General features: G+C 42.0%; 3 protein-coding genes across 6 annotated transcripts; 2 read left to right on the top strand and 1 right to left on the bottom strand.

The window, feature by feature from the left end:
• The first annotated feature begins 906 nt into the window (after window positions 1-906).
• On the top strand, window positions 907-8,035 carry csgalnact2 (chondroitin sulfate N-acetylgalactosaminyltransferase 2). Of its 2 annotated transcripts, none has more exons than XM_051422298.1 (8): window positions 907-1,045; window positions 3,519-4,352; window positions 4,428-4,644; window positions 4,779-4,880; window positions 4,984-5,162; window positions 5,259-5,353; window positions 6,047-6,128; window positions 6,215-8,035. In XM_051422298.1, the coding sequence occupies exons 2-8, from the start codon at window positions 3,701-3,703 to the stop codon at window positions 6,505-6,507; spliced, it is 1,620 nt and encodes a 539-aa protein (XP_051278258.1). In that variant the 5' UTR covers window positions 907-1,045; window positions 3,519-3,700; the 3' UTR covers window positions 6,508-8,035. The 2 variants fall into 2 exon arrangements, with proteins under 2 accessions (XP_051278258.1, XP_051278248.1); XM_051422288.1 differs by lacking the exon at window positions 907-1,045 and adding an exon at window positions 3,159-3,345.
• sec23ip (SEC23 interacting protein) lies at window positions 7,967-16,810 on the bottom strand. The gene is made up of 18 exons (XM_051422275.1): window positions 16,601-16,810; window positions 15,272-15,777; window positions 14,943-15,150; window positions 14,666-14,859; window positions 14,489-14,578; window positions 14,279-14,399; window positions 13,173-13,262; window positions 12,936-13,077; window positions 11,705-11,913; window positions 11,523-11,620; window positions 11,197-11,355; window positions 10,951-11,046; window positions 10,695-10,862; window positions 10,465-10,620; window positions 9,753-9,855; window positions 9,237-9,419; window positions 8,997-9,159; window positions 7,967-8,424 (listed from the first exon to the last, which is right to left on the bottom strand). The coding sequence occupies exons 1-18, from the start codon at window positions 16,734-16,736 to the stop codon at window positions 8,343-8,345; spliced, it is 2,904 nt and encodes a 967-aa protein (XP_051278235.1). The 5' UTR covers window positions 16,737-16,810; the 3' UTR covers window positions 7,967-8,342.
• A 1,377-nt stretch (window positions 16,811-18,187) lies between these two features.
• On the top strand, window positions 18,188-24,937 carry mcmbp (minichromosome maintenance complex binding protein). 3 transcript variants are annotated; one of them, XM_051419626.1, is made up of 16 exons: window positions 18,188-18,391; window positions 19,317-19,408; window positions 19,504-19,644; window positions 19,761-19,802; window positions 19,898-19,988; window positions 20,101-20,238; window positions 20,424-20,569; window positions 20,767-20,864; window positions 20,954-21,126; window positions 22,277-22,400; window positions 22,502-22,616; window positions 22,716-22,881; window positions 23,042-23,175; window positions 23,831-23,998; window positions 24,157-24,245; window positions 24,394-24,937. In XM_051419626.1, the coding sequence occupies exons 1-16, from the start codon at window positions 18,334-18,336 to the stop codon at window positions 24,518-24,520; spliced, it is 1,902 nt and encodes a 633-aa protein (XP_051275586.1). In that variant the 5' UTR covers window positions 18,188-18,333; the 3' UTR covers window positions 24,521-24,937. The 3 variants fall into 3 exon arrangements, with proteins under 3 accessions (XP_051275586.1, XP_051275595.1, XP_051275604.1); XM_051419635.1 differs by lacking the exon at window positions 18,188-18,391 and adding an exon at window positions 18,416-18,434; XM_051419644.1 differs by lacking the exon at window positions 18,188-18,391 and adding an exon at window positions 18,669-18,687.
• Window positions 24,938-24,985: the final 48 nt, after the last annotated feature.

Genomic DNA, 24,985 nt, shown 5'->3' with positions numbered 1-24,985 from the left:
AATAGTGTAATTATGTCGTTATTTTTACTTTTTATTATTATTATAGTTATTATTATTATTATTAGTAGTAGTAGTAGTATTAATAATAATGATTTTATGTATTATTATTAATATTATTATTGATAATAATATTATTAATATATAATCATTATTATTAATACTAATAATATTTATTAATAGTGTAATTATGTCGTTATCATTATTATCATTATTATTATTATTATTATTATTATTATTGTTATTATCTTATTATTATTATTATTATTATTATTATTATTATTATTATTAGTGTTAATAATAATGATTTTATGTATTATTATTATTATTATTATTATTATCATTATTATTATTATTGTTATTATTATTATTATTATTATTATTATTATTATTAGTGTTAATAATAATGATTTTATGTTTATTATTATTATTATTATTATTAGTATTAATAATAATGATTTTATGTTTATTATTATTATTAGTATTATTATTATTAGTATTAATAATAATGATTTTATGTATTATTATTATTTATTATTATTATTATTATTATTATTATTATTATTATTATTATTAGTATTAATAATAATGATTTTATGTATTATTATTATTATTATTATTATTATTAGTATTAATAATAATGATTTTATGTATTATTATTATTATTATTATTATTATTATTATTATTATTATTGTATTATTAATAATGATTTTATGTATTATTATTATTATTATTATGTATTAATAATAATGTTTTATGTATTATTATTATTATTATTATTATTATTATTATTGTATTAATAATAATGTTTTATGTATCATTATTATTATTATTATTATTATTAACAAGGAGCTCCAGCGTGTTCGATTACGTCACTGGTTAGCGAGGCCCCCATTGGTCAGCCGTGGCCGGAAGTAGACTCCGACCACCTCTCTTCTTTTTCTCTTTGCTCCGTGGCATTTTGTAACAGAGGCTGTTTGTGCTGCTGGATTTACATCAAACCCGACGGCTGTACGCGCAGGAAGGAATGGACAAAGGCGGAATTAGGTGAGCAGTTGGCTTTACACGGTAACAACAACTTAACAGGCGCTTTAATAGAAATAAATTAACCCGAAAGCGGAGTGAAGCACCGTCCGTCGCTAAGCTAGCTACCGAACCGTGTCAATATCCGGTTCGATCTTTCAAAATAAGGGCGCACTGTAATCGACAAAATATGTGTGAGACGATTTTTTAATGCAACTTAACTTCAGTTAAAACTCAGTTTATACAAGATTAACTAGTTTTTAGTGTTCTAATCAAACCAGAAAAGAGAAACAAGCTCATTGTTTTAATGATATGTTGAGAGATTACAGGCAGGACATCTTATTGTAAACACAACCCACTTTTGTCTGCTTAAATAGACTTTACCCTATAATAACAATTATCTAAATCAGCTGGAATTTATGAGTCCCTGTTGATGTATGAATGAGTAGTCTTTATGAGGGTTTCCACGCATCCTGGGAAAGCTGGAAATTAAGAGACTAGTTTTCCAGTCACTTGGAAAATTGATTAAAATGAGCAAATATACTGGAAATAATCTATGTCCAGGAAGTATTTAGTGTTTTAGCTCCTCACTCAGATCGCCTACATCAACCTGGGTGGGAATTTAGTTTGAAACTCGACTGTTTGGAGAGTAAATTGTAGTAAAAAGTGGGTTTATTAAATAGGCATCAAGAGCTGGAAGCGTAATACTCACATCTCCATGCATACAGCCTCATAACCATCAAATGTGTTGTTGTTTCTTGCTGCTAATTAATGTCGTCAGTTTTCCCCAAACCGCAGCTTATATGTATAAGTTTACTGCCACCAAGACTCTCAGTTCAGACGTGTATTCATAGCAAACCAATGATATCACTGAGACATTTGTACTGAAGCTTTCAGCCTTGTGTTGCATTTATCTTTGTCTAAAGTCCTTGGCAGCTAGAAACATATTACCTCAGGACATATTCTGCAACGCGTTGTCTGTTAAAGTTACTAGCAGAGGAGTTTCGTGGGAATCTATCTTTACATGTGGGGGTGTTACACACAGACTGAGCTGTTTGCTGAGTGAGCAGCTTTAAAAGCCGCAGAGCTTAATGCTGAATGTCACTGACATTACGAATGAGAAATCCTCCTCAGTAGTTCAGTACAGTGGTCGACTGCTGGGCTGATGAATAATCACATTAAGACAAAGACAAGTCTTGTGTAATTCTGTTTTATAGGACATTCAGACATTTATCTGCAGCACTATCTATTTTCACCACCTTCCCAAAACTCTGGATAAGACTTTATTTGTTCATTTGCCTTGTGTGTAAAGACATATTATTAGTACTAGTCCACAGGTTACAGACCTGATAGATGCTGTGCTTTGTTTCTCTCATTGAACTTTACACAGTCTCTGTTTACGTCGTACTTTTGGACAAACATGCACATAAAAATGTTTATGTCATTAGCTGTGATGTTGAAAATGTGTAAAAAGTCGTGTTTTAACTATTAATGTTTCCTTTCTGACAAGTTAACCGCTCGGTTTCTGTCCGTTGAGACATGAAACTCTCATTTTCAAGAGGGAAACCAAGTGCTGTGAACTTTAAGCAAGAAAAAGGAAGCGTTGTTTCTGCTCTTTTGATGTCAAAAAGCTATTAAAAAATAGTTTGAGAATTACTGTAATGTTTTTTTTCTGACACATTGGAGCGGTGGTTTCCAGCTCTGCCAGTTTGGACTCAGATCCCCTGCTGGTTTTCATTACAGTCGGCCTGAAACTGATTTACAGCTGCAAGGCGATGTGAAGAAAAGCCACATTCATTTGCTGTGCTGTGGTTTGACTGTGTGACCTTCAAGAAAACAATTGTGTATGGTGTGTGGTGGATAAGATGAGGTGTTTGAAGGCTCCACGAGGCTGGATACTGAGGATTTACTGACCATTAGGAACATATATAAATATATAAAAGACTTAAAAGTGGCTGGTTTTGTATGCGAGATAATAAGGAAATCTTAAATATTGTGGTTGGTAATATATCCTCATGTAGCTCCCTTTTGGCATCTTCAGTGTGTCGGGAGTGCTTTTATTTTGAAAAGGAAGCAGTGCAGCCCAGACTAGATCCCGAGCAGCTTTCTGTGGATCTCGCCCACCAGTTTTCCTCTGTGCTGTGGTTTAGCTGAGAGCTAGCTGCCGAGTGCTTAGCTCTCCAGGTGCAGCTAATTCCCTGTTTGTTCAGGTTCAAATTAAAACCTCTAACACGTCAAATCCTCGTGGAGGTTGGGACACATTTTGAAGATGTTGTTACAGGAAAATGTTTTATTCAGTGACTGAATGAAATTGTTGCAGGCAGGTGGGTTGTTTGAATGGTAATACAAGGTGTTATTGTCTGATTATGTGCTGCTGCCTAATGTTTTAATCTGAATCAGAGCTGTTTATGGAATATTTATACAAATCTTTACAAATGTTTGTCTGTTTAGTAAAATGTGTTTTGTCTTATTCTGGATTTCTGTGATTATCTTAAAGGTGATCATCACATGGAGTTACACGGGACAAATGTATGAAGGTTGGAGCCAAGAAACAAGACCTTCACAGTAAAATGACATAAACGTCCTTCTGAAGATGATGTGCAGACGCATGTTGTAAGTAATGTGATCGGGAGGTTAAGGGAATGCAGACTTGCCAGCTATAGCTTGTATGTGAGCGCGATGCCCAGGCGGGGGTTGCCGCTCCAGGGCCGGGTCCGCTGGCTCTTCCTGGGCCTCTTCCTGCTGCTGGTGCTGCTGCTGTTCGCGTACCTGCTGGAGTGCACCCCTCCTGCAGACGTCAGCCTCGTCCTGCCCGGCCTGGCGGGGGAGTCTTACGGGAAGGAGTACTACCAGGCGATGCTGCAGGAACAGGAGGAGCGCCACCTGAACCGTGCGGCCAGCCTCAAGCGCCAGATCGCCCAGCTCAAGCAGGAGCTGCAGGAAATGAGCGAGAAGCTAAAGCTGCTGCAGGACAAGAAGGAGCTCCCCGGGGTGCAGGGTCTGGCCGAGACTAAAGACCAAGAGCCGGGGGATCTGCTGGAGTACCTGCACTCTCAGATCGACAAGGCTGAGGTCAACACCGGGGCGCGCCTCCCCAGCGAGTACGCCCTGGTGCCCTTCGAGAGTTTCACCTCCTCCAAGGTGTACCAGCTGGAGATGGGGCTGACACGGCACCCGGAGGAGAAACCGGTCCGCAAAGACCGCAGGGACGAGCTGGTGGAGGTCATCGAGGCCGCGCTGGACATCATCAACAACCCCGACGAGGAGGATGGCGTGGAGGAAGACATGCCGATGCAGAGGCAAACCTACACAGAGGGTCACTTTTCTGAAGGTAACTACGAAACCAGACGGCAGACAAATGAGTCGCTGTAGCTCGCTTTGTTTTTCATGTTCTTTTATTTCTCAGGTCTGTACAGGACGGAGCGAGACAAAGGGTCACTTTACGAGCTCTTCTTTGCCAAAGAGGATTCCAGCAGCTTCCGCCACGTCACGCTCTTCAGGCCTTTTGGTCCCTTAATGAAAGTCAGGAGCACATCTGTAGAAACATCAGGACTGATTATTAACATCATAGTGCCGCTGGCGGGCAGAGTAGAGACATTCTCACAGTTCTTGCACAACTTCAGGTGAGAATGAACCAGAAACTGTCGCTGTGTGTACGAGACATGACCCAGCACGCTCCGTTTCATGATACTGTTTTCATCATTGTTGTGCAATAAGACTCATACAATAGTGTTCGTGTATTTCCTGATGTTTTTAGGGAGGTGTGCGTACAGCAGGACAGACGAGTGCATCTCACGGTGGTTTATTTTGGGCAGGACGGCCTTCAGGAGGTTAAGTCATCTTTGGAAAAGATGTCAAGGTTTGTCCTTTTGAGTGTGGGAGAGATTTGATATGCTTGTGCTAGTTTTGTGAGTAATGTGTCATGAGAATTTAAATCTCCTGCGTTCGGTTGTTTTTCCCAGAGAGGAGAGCTTCTCCAATTACACTCTGATCCCGGTGGACGAGGAGTTTTCACGAGGTCGGGGTCTGGATATCGGCGCCCACGCCTGGAAGAAAGGCGACGTCTTAATGTTTTTTTGTGACGTTGACATTCATTTCACTCTGGAGTTCCTCAACACCTGTCGTCTCCACACCGCTCCAAGTGTGTTAACTCTCAGATTGACCGTATTAATACTCATTTCAAGTTTTTGTTTACAGGTCACAAATATACTAAGATGCACTTGACTTTGTTTTGTAGATAAGAAAGTCTTCTATCCAGTGGTGTTCAGTCTGTACAATCCTGCCATCGTCTATGGAAATTTGGAGCTGGCTCCACCCATTGAACTCCAACTGGTGAGTTCACATTTATCTCTAAAGTGTTTTTGTAGAAAGATGATTTAAATCTGTTATTTAAAGGTCAAGTGTGTAACATTCAGGAGGCTCTACTGGTAGAAAAGGAATATAATATTCATAGGTATGTTTTCATTAGTGTATAATCACCTGAAAATAGGAACTGTTGTGTTTTTGTTAACTTAGAATGAGATGTTTTTATGACCCCACCATGTTTCTACAGTAGCCCAGAACAGACAAACCAACCACTGGCTGTAGGACTTTTGCGTTTTTTGCTGTCACTGTAGTTCCTCCTACACACTTCACAGCCTGTTCTCATTCCCAATTCATCAAGTACAGACGCAGGCGGTGTTCAGTTAGTTGCAGTCTGTAACTTCACTGTTAGATGCCACTAAATCCTAAACACCGGTCCTCTAAAGAGCCCCTCCAGACGTGTTTTAAGACAAAAAAACATCTGCTTGGAATCCTAATTTGTATCGGATTTTCCACAAAGACGTTCAACTACCTGTTTAATATTCTTCTAAAACCGGCACATCTTGAACTCAGATTTAAGGTGCACACAGAGAGCAGATGTCTTCTGCACAGTGAACAATAAGGAGAACACTTGAGAACACAAGGGGTCTTTACAGACGTATTTACATGACATTTAAATTCAATTTCGGTTCAATATGTTTATGGTAATCTCTTTTCCAATAGATTCACAAAAAAGATGCTGGATTCTGGAGAGATTTTGGCTTCGGAATGACGTGTCAGTATCGCTCAGACTTCCTAAACATCGGTAAGCACTGATCACCTCCTGCGATCAATATTTAATGAGATCATAAACAACTTTGACAGCTTGCAAATTCATTTTTATTCCTCCAGGTGGGTTCGATCTTGAAGTGAAAGGCTGGGGCGTGGAAGACGTCCACTTGTACAGGAAGTACCTTCGGAGCGACACGATAGTGATCCGGACGCCGGTGTCCAGTCTTTTCCACCTGTGGCACGAGAAGCAGTGCGCGGACGAGCTGACGCCGGAGCAGTACCGCATGTGCATCCAGTCCAAAGCCATGAACGAGGCCTCCCACTCCCACCTGGGCATGTTGGTCTTCCGCGAGGAGATCGAGGCTCACCTACGCAAGCAGGCCTTCAAGACTCAGAGCAAAGCAGCGGACTGAGGAAGCCTCCACGTACCCGACGTCATTTTCAACGTCAAGACTGTGAGGTGCTGCCATCGTCAACGCACTGCAGCAAAGACATGTTTACATGCATCCTTCTGCATTTCACCGCACAGCTGTAGACAAATGAATGTACAAAAACAAACAAACATTGATCAATGTGAAACTTCACAACATGGTACAACTCTTACTGAAGAGCTACAGCAGTATCAAACACAAACACACGATCAAATTTATAATCCAACCTGCTGAAGGAAAACCTACACATGTAGAACAAGTCGTACATTTATTGGGTTTAGGTTTACATTGAATTCACGTACTGGAATCAGTCAGCATGCTGTTAGTATCTGGGAAACATAACGTCTCATTAAGCCATCCTCTTCCTTTCTTCCTCTCTGCTGCTTACACTACCTTTCACTGCTCAATGTGACCTCAGCCAGCAGATTTCAGCTGTTTCAGATGATTTCCGCGTTCAAACAAGATCAAACCAGCAGTTACCATTTAGTGTTTTTATAGTATAAAAAATCAGTGACAGCCCAACTGTAAAACTATTTATTTACCGGTAAAAAAAAAAAAAAGGAAAGATAAGAAGTTGACCCTTACAAGAACCAGCAAGTTTCTACTGATTCTCAGCTGCAAGTTGAGGATCAAAGCAATTTACAATCTTTCCAGTATAGTGGCAGTTGTGTCTGGAGCCATACTGTTCTGTTAGTATTTTATTTGTAGGTTGTTTCAGGCTGGCAACGCGGTTTAAAAAAAAAAAAAAGGGATTTTTTGTGTGTGTGTGTGTGTGTGTTAATGTGACAATCAGTCACTTATCTTCCTTTTGCTAACGACAGCTTCTGATTGATCAGTCTAACAGAGAAGCATGTTGATTAGAGCCAGGAGCAAAGATGTGCTTATAGCATGCAGCGCTATAATATCAGGTCTACGTGGACCAGTATTATCATTAAAATGACAAAAACATGTATCCTTTATGCCCGGTGAGAGCTCACTCACAGCACTATGATTCCTAATACTGGACTGAGATTGAATGTTAACAGCCTCTCGTGTAAATACTTTTTCTAATATTTCTTTGTTTCATACGTGTGAGTTGAATACTTTGTCGTACGTGCCTACATACTTAAAGTGACACGAAATGTTTTGAAGAGATTGTTTTGAAGGCGTATCAACAGATCTCACAATGAGAGCGGACGTCGAATCAGTCCCAGAGGTCAGAGGTGTTAACGTTAATGAGAACAGCTGTCAAAACTCTACGGCGAGCAGGCGAGAAGTGCTTTATTTTTCTCACAATGAAAGCAGGTTATTCTTGCATCTCACCATGTTCTGTAATTATTTTTAATCAACGTCTTTTGCAGATATTACAGCTTTTTGTAGATAGTCTTAAAAAGTCTCCTCACCCTGCAGGAGAAATGTTACACGTCTTCCTCTCAGCAGTACAGAAACAGCTCAGACAGAATCTGTGCAAGGAAATGATTTTATTTTGAAATTTTGGCCATGAAATAAAACTTACAGAAGGCTGCATTAACCGCTGTTACGTCATTTCTGCTGTTAGCGTTTGATTTAATGGTTCATATTTTCAGTAAACTTGAGCAGTTCTATAATTTATACTATAAAAATGTAATATCAAACCTGTCTTTGAATCTACAAGCTCATTTGTTTGTTTCTTAATTTAAGACAAATGGCATAATACAATTGTATTATTCATCTGCATACAATAAACTACATGAATAAAAAATAAGAGGGAAAGCATAATCAAAATCCAGGAGAAATGACATGAAATAAAACCAATGGGAAAGTTTCAGGCTTATTTTCATCTCAGGTACTTCATTGTATTAATGTGCTATGTGTTCTGGATGGATCCCCATGGACTTGTAGATCTCTTTGAGAAGAAGCAGCGCAGTGTCTTCAGATTCCCTGTAAAACGACACAACAAGTGTTAATATAAAAGGATTTTAACTTCATCTTCACTCAGAGTGGAGCTTCAGTTTCAGGGGCCTAAAGATATTTAGTTTAATTACTGTAAGTAAGACGTGGAAACGTAGCAAATTCTATTTATCAAAATAGCAGCCAATTAATTTTCTAATTTATTAAAGGTCCAGTGTGTAGGAATTAGTGGCATCTAGTGGTGAAGCTGCAGATTGCAACTAACTGAACACCACTCGTGTCTTTATTTGACGACCTGGAAATGAGAACGGGCTTTCCGGGGGCTACCATAGAAACATGGTGACCTCCATGGAAGGCATCTGTAGATAAAACGACTCATTCTATAGTAACAAAAACACAACTATTACTATATTCAGGTGATTATACACTAATGAAAACATATCTATGAATATTATATTCAGTTTCTGCCGATAGATCCTCCTAAAACGTTTCACACGGGACCTTTAATCTTTGTTGTAATTTCAAACTGGTGGAGAGACAGAATTTTAAACTGCCGTTAACGTGAATTAGGTAAAAAGCCTGAATGAAATGAAGCTTTGTACCAGTAGCAGAGGTGACTCTGGAGGGCGAACAAGTACTCGTTGAAACTCTCGATGGGCTTCTCCTGCAGGACGTAATCGATGCGATTCCCTCCGTTCAGCATCCCGATCTTCACCTGAGGCTCCTCTTCTTTCTGCGGCTCAGGGCTCTCTGCGATTTTATGCTCTGTGAGAAATTCAGAATCCAGTTAGAAATCTCACGCAGTCAGAAAACGACTCTATCGAAGAGTCGGAGAAGCTCACCCTCCCGTGCCTGCTTCTCCTGCTCCTCGATCTGATTGGCTACGATGGCCAGCTCGGCCTGAAGCTGGGCGGACGCCGTGTGAGCGCGAGCGAACTCGTTGAGCGTCTGCCAGGCGCTCTTCAGGGAGCTGATGAAGCCGTGCTTCAGGTCGGAGCCCATCCTGGTGAGACTCTCCTTCAGCTCTGAAACACAAACAGATCCGTTACAGCCTCGTTTCTGGCATCCCAACATATGAAGAGAGAAACAAATTATTTTACTTGACCAGTTATACAACAAGAAAAGAAAAACAAAACTAGGAGGAGGAGAAAAATCACTGTTCAGTCTGTTCAGTTTTATTACACCATAGCAAGTTCAGTGTAAGAATAAAGTCTTTGTATTCTGCCACCACATAAAATAGGGCACCCCACCCATAAGGGGAAGAGGCTTGAGCTGAGGGCAACAACTCAGTTCTGACTCTTATGAAGACATGTTGATGAAAGCAGAAATGTCGAGCACATATTCATCGAGCGTCGTACCGAGATGAAGCCTCTTCCTCCCTTTGTGATGTGGGATCAAAACAGGCTTCAAGTCCAGGTCTGGTAATATCATGGGCTCAATCCTGTATGCCACAGGGTCCAACTGAAAGACAATGATGAAACCATCAGTGCATAAAGTGACTCAGCTTCACTGCTTTTCATCACATCTGGATTTTAGTTTTAGCTGCTTAAGTTTGTGTTTTCATACAGAGTAACTCAAGTGTGGGCAAGCAGGGTTAAAGGTCCAGTGTGCAGGACAACACTTCTTTTATTCAGGTGATTATACACCAAAACATACCTATGAATATTACAATCAATTTATGAATCAACTGATTCTCCTTAATGTTACACAATGACTGGACCTTTGAGGGGAGATTAATATGTTTATTAACAACATTAAATATGTAACAAACTAATTAAGAATTAAACTGTGTGAATGAAGGCCATAATCTCTGATAACTGATGTTGTCACTTTAGAGAAGTTTAGATAACGTATTGGTCTTTTTGTAAGAAAATGGGAGAAAACGATGAATCCTCTAGGAATTAAGTGCAGTTTGGTATGAAGGTAACTGACTGAGCTCTGTGCTCTGGGGACCAGATGAACTCTGTATATTGTACTGAGTTGTTGTTTTTGTTTTTGTTTTCACAAATAACTTTTAAACATATGCAGCTTGATTAGCAGTAATTCCTTCAGGCTGGAAGAGCTGCATACCGGATGGTAAATATTGAAGAATCCCTTGCACGTGGGCAGCTGGTACGTCTCTTCGATCTTCTCCAGTCCTCGCACCGTCAGGAACATACCGATCGGAGAGCCCAAGGCAAAGAAGTTCACCGGCTCAAAGTCCAGAGCGTGGTACACCACCGACACCTGCAGAACGAAGCAAAGTTATTATCCAACGTCATTCAGGATCAGCTCCAACATTCTCCCTCGGTCACATTTACCTGTCCGGTGCCAACTTCAAAGTAGTTGTAGTCGACGTGGATGGAGGAGACGGTGTTTCCCGCTGGGAGCGTCTTCACCGAGGGATCGGGAAGAGCTTCAGCAGCTGGTGGAGGCGCCGCGACCTGACTGACCTCTGCCTTCTTCTCCTGGGCTGCCCGACGCGCAGCCTGCGAGACAAAGACAGGCACACAACAGAGCGCGTTAGTCACCACCGCCGGGCTGAAAGCCTCACAGATACTCAAGAGACTAACGTACCTGCTTCTTCACTCTTTCTTCAACAAACTTGACAATCTTTTTCCTGGGACCCAGTGGGATTCCCATCTCTTTCAGGTCCTCGACTGTGCACATAAGCTGGAAGAACAAGAGAAAGGAGCAAAGTGAAGCAGCGAACATTAAAATTATATGTAAAGAAAAACATTGAAGGCCGTGTTCAACCATTGTATTTATTTTTTATATTGTAGACTACAAACCCCCGTTTTATTTATTATTTTTTATTCTTACAAAAGATTCAATGTCGATCCTCTCCTCATCAAAGGTACTCTTGTACTCAGACAAGCCCAGATGTTCCAGCACAGCAGAAAGATCCTCAAACTCCTCCCCGTCTTCTTTGGGCTCCTCTTCCACAGCCGGAGGGGTCGCGGCATTATTCCCCTGTGTGACCTGAATTTACAATTATGTATTATAATTAATTATTCTGAAATGATCCATCATGCACATCAGTGAAAACATGTATGAAGAATTATTACACACAAAATCTGATGTTTTTCAACCTGATTATCAGGATAATCGATGAACTGATCAACTAATTAAATAAACTGGTGTATGACCTGTTTGGTGTCTCCGTTGGCAGTGGGTATGATCGACGTGGCGAGTGCAGGAGAGCCGTTCTTCTGATTTGACAACAGGTCAAAGAGAATCAGAGACCCTGCAAGCAGAGAAGGAGACACAATAAACACCCAGAAGGAAAAACAAAGCCAGAGGTGTCGAAGCTAATCAGTTTATTTATTACCTAAACTGTGTCCAGACACCGATATGCCTCCTCTGTAGTCCGGGTTCCTCTTCAGGAACAGGGCATAAAGTCTGTTAATCTCTTGGGCAACTGTGTCCATTATGGTCTGGCAGTAAGTGGGACTGTTGTAGAAGAGCACGTCTAACAAAGTCTCATTTGTAAAGTGACGTAAACGTCCAGTGCTGGGCAGGGTAATCTTCTTTATCCTCCTACAAACAGAAAGAAGAAATCATTCAGTTAATAATTAATGTATTAAAAGGATAAGTGATGATATTCTGTATTTTTCTTATTTTTAATAAATCCCATGAAAAGACCAAAACCAACAATCTTCTGACATATATTGTCTGTGTATCTAAAGCCTGATAGATCTTATTCCTCTGCACCATAAAGCTTCAAAAACTATGAACAGAAACACACAAACAGACAAACACAGTTTATTTTGAATCAAACCACATCCTGGCTGGAGTCACAAGACCAGCAAATAATCTGCATCTGAAAACAATAAATACTTCCTCTTTTCTGAGTAACAAACAAAACAAATCCTAACAGAAAACTACAGCAACCAAATGTTTCAGAATATTAATGAGCCTTTTTTTTAAAACATAAATTATATTTTAGTGGCATCTAGTGGTGAAGTTGCAGATTGCAACTCCCTTGCTTCACCCTCCCTTTACAAGCATGAAGGGGAAACCATGGTGGCCCTATCGACTGTTTGGTTTGTCCTTCCTGGGCTACAGTAGAAACATGGCTAACTTCTTTGTTTTATCTCTTTTTTTATTTCTTTTGACTTTTGATTTTTCTTTCTTCTTTATCGGTTATTATTGTTTTTAATGTTGCATGAAGAAAATGAATATATAAAGTGTTAAAAAAAAGAAACATAGTGGTTCAACTTGGCAGCCTCCTGACCTGGAAGGAATATAAACAGCTCATTCTAAGGTAACAAAAACACAAAGATTCTTGTTTTCAGGTGATTACAGACTATTGAAAACATACCAGGATCCTCCTAAATGTTACACCTTTAAACATTTGTGTGTTTAAAAGCAATAAAATGCATTTGGGTACGCTGAGAGTTCAGGGAAGAAAGTATTGAGACACTAAAGAAATGTATTGTTGGTTTTGGTCTTTGCATAGAATTTGTTGACAGAAAACCGACATGTTGAACTCAGTCCCACAGATTTCCAGCAAACTTCCTTCTGTGTCCACAGTCAGTGTAAACGCTGCCTCCCCTCACCTGTCCACCCCTGTGGCATCTCCATGTAGAGCTGTGTGCCACTGGACGGGGAGGAACTCCACCCTGCTGATGGCGTGCTCCTCCATCGGATTCTTAAAGTGACTGTGCAGCAGCTTCAGTGACACGTTGCGGAAGTCGTCCACTGGGAGCAGAAACATTTACTGCGGTTTATTTCATCGCCTGTGGATTGGATGGGTAGGCTAACGCCGGTGAACGACGTGACTGTAGGATACTCACCACACTCGACCATGCTCCTAAACCTCAGGTCGCACACGGGGCCGATTCCATGAACCATGAACACGAGATGATCCACCTTGGGGAGCTCACCTGGAAAAGGAGCAGAGGATCTTACTTTACTCACTGAGCCACAGTCAAGAGTTGTGTACATGTTATTATATATTATATTCAACGCATAACAGTAAACAATAATGATAAACTGTATAATGAAACCAACGAGTGAAGCTGTGAGCGATTTGGATGAATTTTGAGCCGATTATTTGAATATTTCATCAGAGTTTTCCTGATAATTTTAGTAAACGTTTTATTCAACCTACTGTCTGTTTTGTTTGTTCTTCATTAGCTATTTGGTTGTTTTAAAAGGACCAGTGTGGAGGGTTTAGGGGTATCTAGCGGTGTAGTTGTAGATTGCAAGTCCGTCGCATGAAAGAGAAACTACGGTGGCCACAAAATGTTTGTTTTGTCCCTTTTGGGCTACTGTAGAAACATGGTGGACCCCCGGTGTCTGTAGGTAATGAAGAAGTCTTATTCTAAGGTTACAAAAACACACCGATTCCTGTTTTCAGGTGATTACACACTAAATAAAACACATAGATCCTTCTATATGTTAAACACTGGACCTTTAATTTCGTACTTTTCTAATAGAGGACGAGGTTTTTTTACCAGAGAGTGAAGACGCTGTGAATATAACTTCTGTTCAGGTCTTTAAAGTTTAGATCTCAAATAATAATCTAACCTGTAAAAATAACAAACTCCATTTAAGTTTTATGTAATACGTGTGTATATTTTTTAAGTTTTGACGACCCCAACCGGCCTACATTATCGTTTACATCTTAACAATCTGAACTGTTCAATTATAATTAAGCTGCATTACATTTACTACCTGGTCTGGACTTTATTTCCCCTCATAAAAACAGATCCTGATGGCTGGCACTCCCTCTAAAGTCTCTTTAAAATTAATGACTCATCTCACTTTATAGTATTCTAAAAATACTGTGGAACTATTTGAGCTTTCTGGTCGGATCAATGAGCTTAAAGTTTATTTCCGTTTACACCGTGGGTCCACAGTCTAAGTGCCCACGCTGGGATTAAGTTAACTTGAGTACCATCGGGCACTTCATCGTGGTCATCGTCAATCCCTCTCTTCACCACTCTCGGCCTGGTCTGCCCGTCCTGAGTTGTGCCCCACTCATCTGGAATAGAGGAGGGCTGAAACTGGACGATCACCTGCAGTGGCAAACAGAACGCGTTAAATCAAACTAATAGGATTAATCATCACAAGCCCGCCTCTTAACACTAATCACATGAGGGTTTACCTTTGGATTGTGCATGACAATGGTCTCCCCTGATGGGAACTCGAGCCGACGGTGCCACTGGTTGGTGGACACGGCTTTCTTATATTCTGCCTGTAGTTAAAGACACAAGTGATTAAAGATTAGAGTCGAGGCAGAACTGGATGAATGGAAGAGGAAATGTTTAGGAGTGAGACAAACCTCCAGCTTGTCACTAAAGTCCTCCGAGTAAGGAATAAAGCGACTATCCGTATCCCCTTTGTAGAACCACGAGCAGCGCCGGACCTCCGTAGGATCCTCCTCCCAGTACACCGCAGTCCGAACGCGGTCGTAGAGCTGCACGTCGTAGCGCCCTCCGTCTGTACGTACGATCACATTTTCTGGGTCTGGTTGAACTGGAAGAACAAAAAAAAAAAACATTAGTGAAGATCAAAGTTCTGATTTCTCAGGATAAAAACGAATGTGTGTGTGATCGTACCTGAGTTATACGTCTCCTCTAGCTGAAGGGAGTCAATGATACTGAAAGGGAGCCACACACACTTTGACTCCACTTGCTTGCAGTAGAACCAGTGAGGCTGAACGGGCTCATAGACGTTGTAGTTGTATGGCATCATGGGACCAGCGGGAACTATGGCTCCAGCCGTGGTGGCTGAAGGTGGAGGCGCTTGAATGTGTGTGGGAGGAGGCTGAAGAGAAGGAAAAAAAAAAACCTTGATTGTAAATACCTCCTCATTAATGATGAAGCATTTGAGGCTTTTAACACTTCATTAAGTGAGTGAGTTAATCAAGTATCTGCTTTAAATGTACCTTCGTGAACGAGGGTCCTGACAGCGGGAATGTCTGTGGCGGCGAGCCGAGAGAGTACGGGTTCTGCTGAGGTGTGTGTGTCGGTGGCAGGACCTCCGGCGCTGGAATATAAGGGCTGGCTCTGCTGCTGGTCGGGGTGTGCCGGTACGGGTTGTGACTCTGCGGCTGCATCTGGGGAGGTGGCGGGGTCATTGTGGTGGGGGGAGGCGTGTGACGTCCCATAGGGCTCTGGTAAACTGCGCTGCCGAACGCTGGAGGACCAGGGTTCATGTGCGAGCCCGGATGAGGCGGCGGAGCCATGCTGACGCCGCTGGGGACAGACACCGGGCCCGTTGTTGTCGGGGCCGCAGACAGAGCCGGCGGTGGGTTAGGCGACTGGCCGATGGATGCGAACGGGTCACTGCTGGTTACGGGGCTGGAGAAGTAGTTGAATGTGGAGGGGGCGGGTCCATTCCCAGAGACCTGACCGAGGAAGCTGTCTTCTTCTCCAACATCAGTGGAATCATCTAATGAGTTAAAACAGAGTAAAACTTTAAGATGTGAACAGAGAACACGTTTATTTGTGACTCTGGTGGGGATGCACCGATATATCGGCCGATATTCGACTTGCTGACTGACGTTTATCTGCTCTATCTCACCAATTCTGCTCTGGATAAATGTTGTTTTGGCTATTTCCAACTCGGATATTGGAGATATAAACACGTCTTATACTTATGGTCAAATCTTGGATGAGAAGATAAATAAACTGAGCTGCAAAAAGGATGTTTATCTTATTGTATTATTTATTTCCTTGACACAAAAACACAATAGGGGAAGTGGCCATATAACAGTAGGATACTTTTAATGGTTTAATCTATAAAATGAACCAATGTGACGTCTTCATTTATCTTATTTTACCTGATTAAAAGTCTAAATCCCAAAAATATTCAATTTAAAGAGATATAAAACAGAGAAACTGAAACCAACTTGATTTACACAATTAATTGACTGATTCATTTTCTGTCACTCTTCTGTCAACTAATTGATTAACTGATGTATTTATAACAGAATATCAACACAAGAACAACCTGTACTTGTCAGATAGTTAATAATAAAAGAAATTTAAGACTTTTGACTCCCAAACATCTGCACATCCTCCTCCTATAACAACACACAGGTAAACAGACAGCCAGCTCTGTTTCCTCTCTGCTTTCTGTTTGTTTACACATTAAAACATTAAAACATTCAAACATTCAAACATTAAAACATTCAAACATTAAAACAACAGCTGACAGCAGATAGCTCAGCATGCTAAGCACACAGCTAACTGAACGTTTGGTCGGGTCTCACCTCCTGACAGCACCGCCGGTCCGGTGGCCTGACTCACGGGCATGAAGGGCAGATTGAAGTTGAACTCCGGGGCTCCGCTGAACAGCAGATTCGCTCCGGTGTTGGAAACGTTGTTGTTGTTTTTCCTATCTGCCATTTTTCGCCCTAGAATTACACGTAGCCACTAACCGGAGTCGGAGAGCTACACGGACACGCTAACAGACAGTTACCCCTCCCCCGCGCGGGTTTCACAGATCTACAAAACACCCGGAGCAGCGTAACGTACGTGATGACGTGACACGTATTGTATAGAGATCTACTAGAACCGCGCAGGTCATCTGAGCGCCGTTCGTTGGTTGTAGCGACAACTGCCGTTGCTGCTCGTTACTGCCACCTACAGGCCGAATGCGGTCACTGACATTTAAAATGAGTTATTAATAAGAGATATAATTGGCAAAACAATCAATAAAATAAATAACAATCTGCATAAAAGTACCTTTAAGTAGAGTAGGAGGTTAAACTATAATAATAGATGTGTAATTTCTGATCATGGTTGGGTTTTAAAATGTAATCTGATACTAATTACCTGTTGTAAAAAAGTATCACAATATTAAAGTAACTTGATTACTTTCTGTTCATTTTGGATTACCTGAACACCAAATGTGCATATTAAAAAAAAAGAGAAAAAGCTAAAGATCAATAAGAAGTATTGGTGCAAGTGTAATGTAATCTTTAAAATGTGGCCTCTGCTCAGTGTGTTTTTAAAGAAAAGATGATGTATTTTAATTGTAATCCTGCTAAATAATCCCTATTTTTACTAAATGTAACTGTAATCTGATCAGGTGTTTTTTTCCCCTGTAACTGTAATTGATTACAATTACAAAAACAATCAATTAAACGGCATTAAAGTGACAAGTACAATTAAGTAAAGTAAATAAAGGAAGACTCTTTAGAGTAGAAACATGTAGGTGTTGGTGGATTACAGAGCAGGAACATTGTTCTGGTTGTTGTTTGTATTTATTATTATTTTATTCTCGTCGACTAAGATCAATATTACAGTAGGAGATGTAATCCATGTTGGAAAGAGGAAGGAGTTTGTCATTGTACCTTATTTGTTATTAATAAAGACCCCAAAAAGAAAGAAAAACCAGCATGAATTAACAGATTACAGCAAATATAATCAAGAAAGGAGGAAGTTAATATCAGCATGAGATGAGGGAAAACAAGAAATCCTTTAAATAAAGTTTTAATAAATGATTAAATAATAAAAATAAAGATAATTTAGTTATTTTCTGTTCCTGTAATCGACCGCTGTACACTCCAGCCAGCAGGTGGCGCTGGTGCACCTGTAAGCTCATATTCCAACCGCCATTAAACCCAAAGAAGAAGAAGAGCTTACATTAAAAAAAAAAAGAAAACGCTATTTTTAATTAAAATAAACTTTACATAAAAACTCAAAAGCGTTTCTTTCCACCAGAACTACAACCTCAAATAAAAAAAACCCCACCCATCAACCACTAAACTACAGAAAGTAGCGCAACCGGCGTTAAGCTCCGCGCTCCGGTTGGCCCCGGTGCCTCGAAACAAACGCTCCTCCGCCGGTGACGCGATTTTCCCGCCCTCGCTCCTCTCAACCCCCGCGTGCGCGAAAGTTAACAAAACAGTGGTTTTTTTCTCTTTTTTTTTTTTTTTACTTTTGATATATTTTATATTGTTTTTGTTTGTTTCCCCCGTCGTTTCGTCGCGGGCCAACGATGCCTTCCACCCGGGACTGGATCAACAACCCTCTCGGTGTCGTTGAAGGGATGTTCGGTAAGAGAGACACCGGAAACCTCGCTGCCTGACAGCTAGCCTGGTAGCCACACACCGATGCTAACCACCGTGCTTTGTTTCCCTCCCTGTAAACTCACAACCAGGTTTTATTATTTATTGTTTAATAGGTTTTAATTATGATAAAAAAAAAAGAAGTGCCGGGGTTTGACTGCACAGTTAAAGACATTCACGGGTCCTTAAAGTCGACTGAACTTCTCTGAATACACTCACATGGTTCAGGTGGAGATAAAAGCAGCTTCAGAAGTTGTGACACTTTACTGTTTCTTTGTCAAGATGTGAGTTATTTTCAGTATCCACCATTTAATTTAATTAGAGCCTGGCTGATCTTTAATTAAAACTACAGTAAAGTAAGCTGTAAAAGTCACACTGATGTGTATTTGTTTTTATAAGAGTTGCAGGTGAGCAACTATTATACATGTGTGTTTTTACATTGTAGTTTATTTATGTTGCTAATTGGGCTCAATTATGTGTGAAGAAAAATCACAAAAAGGCCAATTTAACTCGAGAAATGACAGTTTCCTGGCTGATCTTTAATTAAAACATACATAAAAACAAGCAGTGATGTCTGTTTTAGTGCTTGAGGATGCACAGATATGTTCTGTAACACTAATATGATGAGTTATCTTACTTATAATGTAAGTTATAATAGCAGTGTTTCTAATTTGACTCATTTGTAGGAAGAAAAATCTCAAAAAACACAATTTAACATACAGGTTAAAATAAAAATACAGGTTCAGATGATGTATCTGTGTATTTACAGTGTTTGTTTGTTATGTAATGCTTGTTTTTGTTTAGTATTTGTGTCTTTAATTGGGTAATCTACTCACTGGACAGTTATTATAACGACCAATTTATGTTTCTGTTACTTTTAAATGAGAAATAACGTCTCTCGTTGATCTTTCAGCTGCTTCCCAGAGCGACCCAAACTCTGGATGGGAGGCGAAAGCGGTTGAATTCTTTAAAGATCATCTGAAAGAGAAAGACGCTCCTACCTCGGTAACGCAGCTCAGCACGACGCCTGTAAATATCACCGCCCGCTTCGGCACGCTCGCTTGTTAAAAATGACCAACCACTTTTAAATTTGGGTGCAGGTCCCGTCTCTGAACGACGTCCCTCTGCACTACCTGAAGCCCAACAGCCTGGTGAAGTTTCGCTGCCTCATCCAAGACATGTTCGACCCCGAGTTCTACATGGGAGTGTACGAGACTGTTGATCCCGCCACAAAGGCTAAAGTAAGCGCCGCCTTTGTCCTCTCCTGTGCGGCTTTGTTTGCATAAGTGCATGTTTTTGCATTTGATAACAGATGTGATTGTTTTATAATCTCATTTTACTGTCCGACTGTCCTCAGGTGTTGCGATGTGGGAAGTACAAAGATGTGACAGAGTGTGGGGTAAGTCGGGCCTCTCCTGAATCCCTCATGAGATCCATAAATACCTCAAATTCAGCCTCAGCTTTCCTAAAAGCGACGTGTGTGTTTATCTCCAGGTGGATTTTAACTCCAGAAACACTGTGACTGCAGAGAGACAGACGTTCTACTGCGTGCCAATCCCTGGAGAAAATCCCTGGGTGAAAGAGATATCCTCATTATGTCACATCTACCTGATGGATGGGACATTTGTTGTTCAGCTTGTGTTGAAGTATTTCTGAATGCTGCTCCCTTTTAGTTCTTTCCTTAACTCTGTCGCACAGCTACGCCGGCTCTAGCCAAGCGAGAGTGGTTCCTTCCACCTCGTATGCGCCGACCAGACAGAAGCGCAGCTACGAGGAGGACGACGAGATGGACGACATGGACACGCAGCCGCAGAAGCAGCGGGAGCCGCATCCTGGTATGAGTGTTTTGCTTGAGAAAAATCTTTTATGTATAATCTTAAAGCTCCTTATAGAATCAGATGCTGAGGTTCAGTTCACTGTTGGTCAGATTCAGAGCGCAAAATGTAGGAGTCTGCTAACTTTAGTCGGCGTAGGCATCTGACAGTACAAATACATGCAGGTGTCCTCCCTGTCGCTGCAGGTCCTCAGAGTCCCACAGAACAGCACGGCAACGGTGACTGTAAGAGACAAGAGACAGAAGCTCCCTCCAGCCAGACGGCATCTACCTCTCATCTCGACCTCAACTTCCCTCTACCGGGAGAAAAAGGCCCTTCCTGCCTCGTCAAGGTGTGTTTTGATACCTTTTCCATTATCGCCTCATTTCGCTGTAACCTGGATGATTAACACCGTCACCTGGTGGATGATTCATCTCACATTAAACATTGTGTTCAAAGAGGTGATTTCAGGGATGATGGCTCCATTATCAGCAGACTTCCCCCCCCCCGAGTGTAGAACAGAAGCTAAAAGGTGCGTGTTGTTGGCAGGTGTACGAGAACTGGGACAACTTCAAACTGAACGACACGCTGGAGGTCTACGGGATCCTCTCCGTCAGTCCCGCTCTCAGCGCTCTGGCCGACGAGAAGTAAGACACATTGTAGAGTTGAGTTTCCCCTCCGGTGGCGACCTGCGTGCGTTTTGTTTTTGTTGCTCACTCTCGGCGTGTCCACACAGAGACGCCTCCTCATCCATCATGGACCCCACGGAGTCCATGGAGACGGCAGAGGAGCAGAGGGTGCACTGCCCGCCGGCCTCGCTCGTTCCTCGCCTCCACATGCTCCACGCCAGGCCAGTGTCGCACAACAACCCCCTGCTGCCCTCCGCCACGCTGGAGGACAACAGTGCCTGTAAGGACAAATAGTAGAGAATGAATGCTGCATGATGACTAAAGTTCACTTTTCTTTTCCCCCTCCTGCGTGTTTGTGTGTGTGTGTGTGTGTGTGTGTGTGTGTGTGTGTTTGTGTGTGTGTGTGACTGTAAATGCCAGTAATCATGAATATTCATAACCTAGTTTTTAAATAGAAGATTGTTCCCCTCACCATTAGTGCTGATGTTTGTGTCCAGCCCCTGACACTGTCAGAAGAGATGTAGGGGAATACTTACTGAGCCAGTTACTGTCTAAAGGCCCAACAACATTTTACACAGATGTAAATGAGCCGAGCCGCAATCCATCTGATTTGCATATCCCACCGCTGAATAAGACCTGAAGCCGGGTTGTTTTGACACCCGTTGCACTTTTGTTTTCATCCCGCAAGAGGAAGACTGCATGAGTAAATAATAGTTAAATATCCTGATGTTGTCAGCTCAGGGAACAGATCAATGTCTAAATGCGTCATTGAAAATGAATGTGTGTTAAAACTCTTTTTGTTATAGAAAAGAAAATATTACAGGCCTATGTGACGAATATTATCAATGACGCTTCTGCAAAACATCATATTCTCCTTTTGTGAACATGAACCAAGCAAAGTTTTAAATATAGAGCGACAATAAAAGGCAGCAAATCCTTAGAAAATAGTGTTTCTGTTGATGAACTTCAACACAACGCCGAATATGAATCCAGCACCTGCTACAAAAGTTGCATCCATACAATGCTGTATTATATACTATAAAGCTTCTCACAGCTTTTTGTTTTACGTACTATAATGCTAATGCAGTAATTTGTACACAATCTGAGTTCATCTCTTTACATATAGAAATGCAGAGACATTAGATGTAAGTGCTGGTGCAGTGTATTAGCTAATGGAGCCACCTGATGCTTTACCTTAAAGTAGTCCATCTATTTTGAACATAAACCTCCGTTACAGTCACATTATCACGTCGGCCTCCAGCTGTGTGGGAAGCAGAAAAAAGGGGCCATTATGTCGAAGTTAATTTGTGTTGTAAAGCTTTTAAGAAGAGGAATAATGCAGCAAATGTTTTTCCACTGTGAAGCCTTTAAAAAGCGCACATCCCTGCAGTAGCTATAGGGACTTGTTTTAACTCTTTGTCCTTCCTCAGTTTTATCGTCGACCCTGAGTGAGATGGCCTCCGTCAGGGCCGAGCTGCTCACGTACTTCACTCACATCCTCCTGGGAGATGCTCTGGCTGCCGAGTACCTCATTCTTCATCTCATTTCTAACGTGTACGTTAACTTCAGTTCCTGTCTTTTGCTTTTAATGCTGAAGCCAAAAAGAGCTTTTTTTTTTTTTTTTAAATTTCACACTGCGGCTGATTGTGTTGCAGGTACAGCAGACGGGACGTTCTTCCACTCGGCAAGTTCACCTTGAACCTGAGCGGCTGCCCTACCGCCTCGTACACCGAACGCCTCTACCAGATCATCCAGCAGCTCGTGCCTTCTGTGAGTGAACTCCAAGCAACTTCCAGCACTGCTCTGTTTGTTTGTTTGTTTGTTTGTTTGTTTCTGCTTGAAATTAAAGGGTTTTTTCCCCCTCCACAGTCGTACTATCTGGGAATGAGCCTGCAGAACATGAACCAGATGCGGTTGGTGCCTAAGAAGGACTATGTGGCTAATCGGCTAGCGAGTGGAGTCCTGCAGCTGGCAAGACACACTTCCCTCTTCCTGGATGAGATCCAGCTGGAGCAGGGACAACTGGACACAACAGGTGAGGCGTCTAGAAACCACGAGGGGTCGACACTGAGAGGATAAACTCAGCAGTTAATGCCCCCCCCCGCAGCCTGTAGACACTGTTAGTATGATTTGACTGAGCTAACACTAACTAGGTTGGATCTGTGTGTGTGTGTTTGTGTGTTTTTGTTGTGTAGGTGTGCGTAACGTCACGGCCCTCGGGAACCTGATCACGTGGCAGAAGGTTGATTATGACTTTAACTACCACCAGATGGAATTCCCCTGCAATATTAACGTGCTCATCGTGTCAGAGGGCCGCTCGCTGCTGCCGGTGAGGACAAAGAGAGATGAGGCGTGCACCCCCCAACCCCCGTCATGTGCAGGGAGGGGTTAGGTTTCCTTCAGCCTCTCATGAGACTGAGCCTACTGACGGTGGAGGCCGGCGTCGGGCTGTCATTGGTCGGCCGCAGCAACCCTTCCAGCCAGCAGCTTTAGCCCGGGTCTCTCGCTCTGTTGCGAACAGCCCGAGGAATGTGCTGTGTGCTATTCCTGTGTGTTGGTCTAACGGGTTGCCATGGCGTCAGCTGTGTGCCACAGGAACAATCCTGGGAGAGGCGTCAGGCTCGGCCATCTATTAGTCCTGCGGTGAAGGGCATCACGCTGTAAACAACTCCCAGGGTTGATTAGAAGTCAGCAGTAGACGTCTGCGTTTACATTGCCCAACTCTCGTCTGTTGAGCAGCTGGAGCTCATCAGATGCTTCACGCTCGGCTCGCCAAGGCTTTGCTCCTGTCTGGCGTGCTAGGAAGTTTTGAGAATATGCCAAACTAGGCGTGCGCACGCACACAAGGCAGGGCCTACTTCTGCATAGCAACACCTGTGGAAAAAACTTTATTCATATAGCGTTTATATGTACAAAGGTCATCCCTGGCACTGTGTCAATGTTGCTCTCTCTCTCTCTCTCTCTCTCTCTCTGTGACCCCACAGTCGGACTGTCAGATACACCTACAGTCTCAGGTCACCCCAGCCAACATGGAGGAGTACCTCAGCAGCATCCACATGCATACGCAGACGTCGTCACAGCTCAACAAGTTCAGAATCTACCTGAGCGTGGCTCGGCTGCTGGACTACAATATCTCCGATGAAATGACAAAGGTGAGTGGAGTTGCACACGAATGAATAACAAAGCGGGAAATAACCCTTTTTAATCACATGTGGAGGTTGGATGCAGGTTAGATGTTCCTTCATGTACTCAGCCGGCCTGTGGGTGTCTGTTCACTGTCTGTAACTGCTCGTCCTTCTGATGTCCCCAGTCAGTTGAGGATGACTTTGTAGATATGAGGAAGGACGACCCCCAGAGCGTGTCTGCTGAGGACCTCCACAGGATGCTCGTCGTTGCGAGGTGGGCGTAGATTAAGTTTATATAAGCTACTTTACTTGGCATTTATCCGCTCTTTAAAAGGCATTAAGTGTTAACAATAATTTAACAGATACGTTAAGCAACAACAATGTTATCTGAGTATTTGTGAGCTGACTGTGTGTGTTGGCAGGTTGCTGTCTCTGAGCCTGGGACAGACCTCTCTGTCCAGAGACAGCTGGCTGAGAGCCAAACACATCGACATGCTGCGGAGGAGCCGGATGGAGCAGCACAAGTGTGTCAACGGCAACGAGCCGTGATCACAGAGAGAGACCAATGAGACGGCTTTTGTTTTTCTTTTGATACCTTAAAAAAAAGTTTGTAATAAAGATGCTTTTCATATGCCAGAAATAGCTCGTCGTCGTTCAACTTTTTTACCATTTGCAGATAACGTTTGGATATATTTTCCCTTCATGGACTAATAGGACTAATGTAGTTTGTACGTACAATAATTTCAATGTCTATCATTACTCCCGTTCTGTCTTCCTTTTGCCAGCAGTGTTGCTGCAGACCAAACTTTGTATGTTAACAGAAAAAAATCTTTTTAACCTCCAATAATATGTAAATATAGTAACGAGGTCTGGAGCTGCCGGTGTATATAAAGACCAAACTGTTGCATATGCTGGCATGGAGACTTCCTGTTCATGGATTTTGACAATAAACCTCATGCAACACTCGTTCACTCATACTTTTTATTCCAACAGGAATATCTTCCTAAACAAAAA

This window comes from Dicentrarchus labrax, unplaced genomic scaffold, assembly GCF_905237075.1.
Source record: "Dicentrarchus labrax unplaced genomic scaffold, dlabrax2021, whole genome shotgun sequence".
In the NCBI taxonomy this organism is placed as follows: domain Eukaryota; kingdom Metazoa; phylum Chordata; class Actinopteri; family Moronidae; genus Dicentrarchus; species Dicentrarchus labrax.
The sequence above is the reverse complement of the archived record's forward strand: the minus strand, read 5'-3'. Positions and strand labels throughout refer to the sequence as shown.

What these genes read in the sequence shown, in the direction of transcription:
- csgalnact2 (XM_051422298.1), top strand. Translation starts at nt 3,701, where the DNA reads ATGCCCAGGCGGGGGTTGCCGCTCCAGGGCCGGGTCCGCTGGCTCTTC. An exon ending in TCTTTGGAAAAGATGTCAAG is followed by an intron (nt 4,881 to 4,983) that starts GTTTGTCCTTTT and finishes TGTTTTTCCCAG; the next exon opens with AGAGGAGAGCTTCTCCAATT. An exon ending in TCGTCTCCACACCGCTCCAA is followed by an intron (nt 5,163 to 5,258) that starts GTGTGTTAACTC and finishes TTTGTTTTGTAG; the next exon opens with ATAAGAAAGTCTTCTATCCA.
- sec23ip (XM_051422275.1), bottom strand. Translation starts at nt 16,736, where the DNA reads ATGGCAGATAGGAAAAACAACAACAACGTTTCCAACACCGGAGCGAAT. An exon ending in CAGGACCCTCGTTCACGAAG is followed by an intron (nt 15,151 to 15,271) that starts GTACATTTAAAG and finishes CCTTCTCTTCAG; the next exon opens with CCTCCTCCCACACACATTCA. An exon ending in CCACGATGAAGTGCCCGATG is followed by an intron (nt 13,263 to 14,278) that starts GTACTCAAGTTA and finishes CTCCTTTTCCAG; the next exon opens with GTGAGCTCCCCAAGGTGGAT.
- mcmbp (XM_051419626.1), top strand. Translation starts at nt 18,334, where the DNA reads ATGCCTTCCACCCGGGACTGGATCAACAACCCTCTCGGTGTCGTTGAA. An exon ending in AGAAAGACGCTCCTACCTCG is followed by an intron (nt 19,409 to 19,503) that starts GTAACGCAGCTC and finishes ATTTGGGTGCAG; the next exon opens with GTCCCGTCTCTGAACGACGT. An exon ending in CTTCATCTCATTTCTAACGT is followed by an intron (nt 22,401 to 22,501) that starts GTACGTTAACTT and finishes ATTGTGTTGCAG; the next exon opens with GTACAGCAGACGGGACGTTC.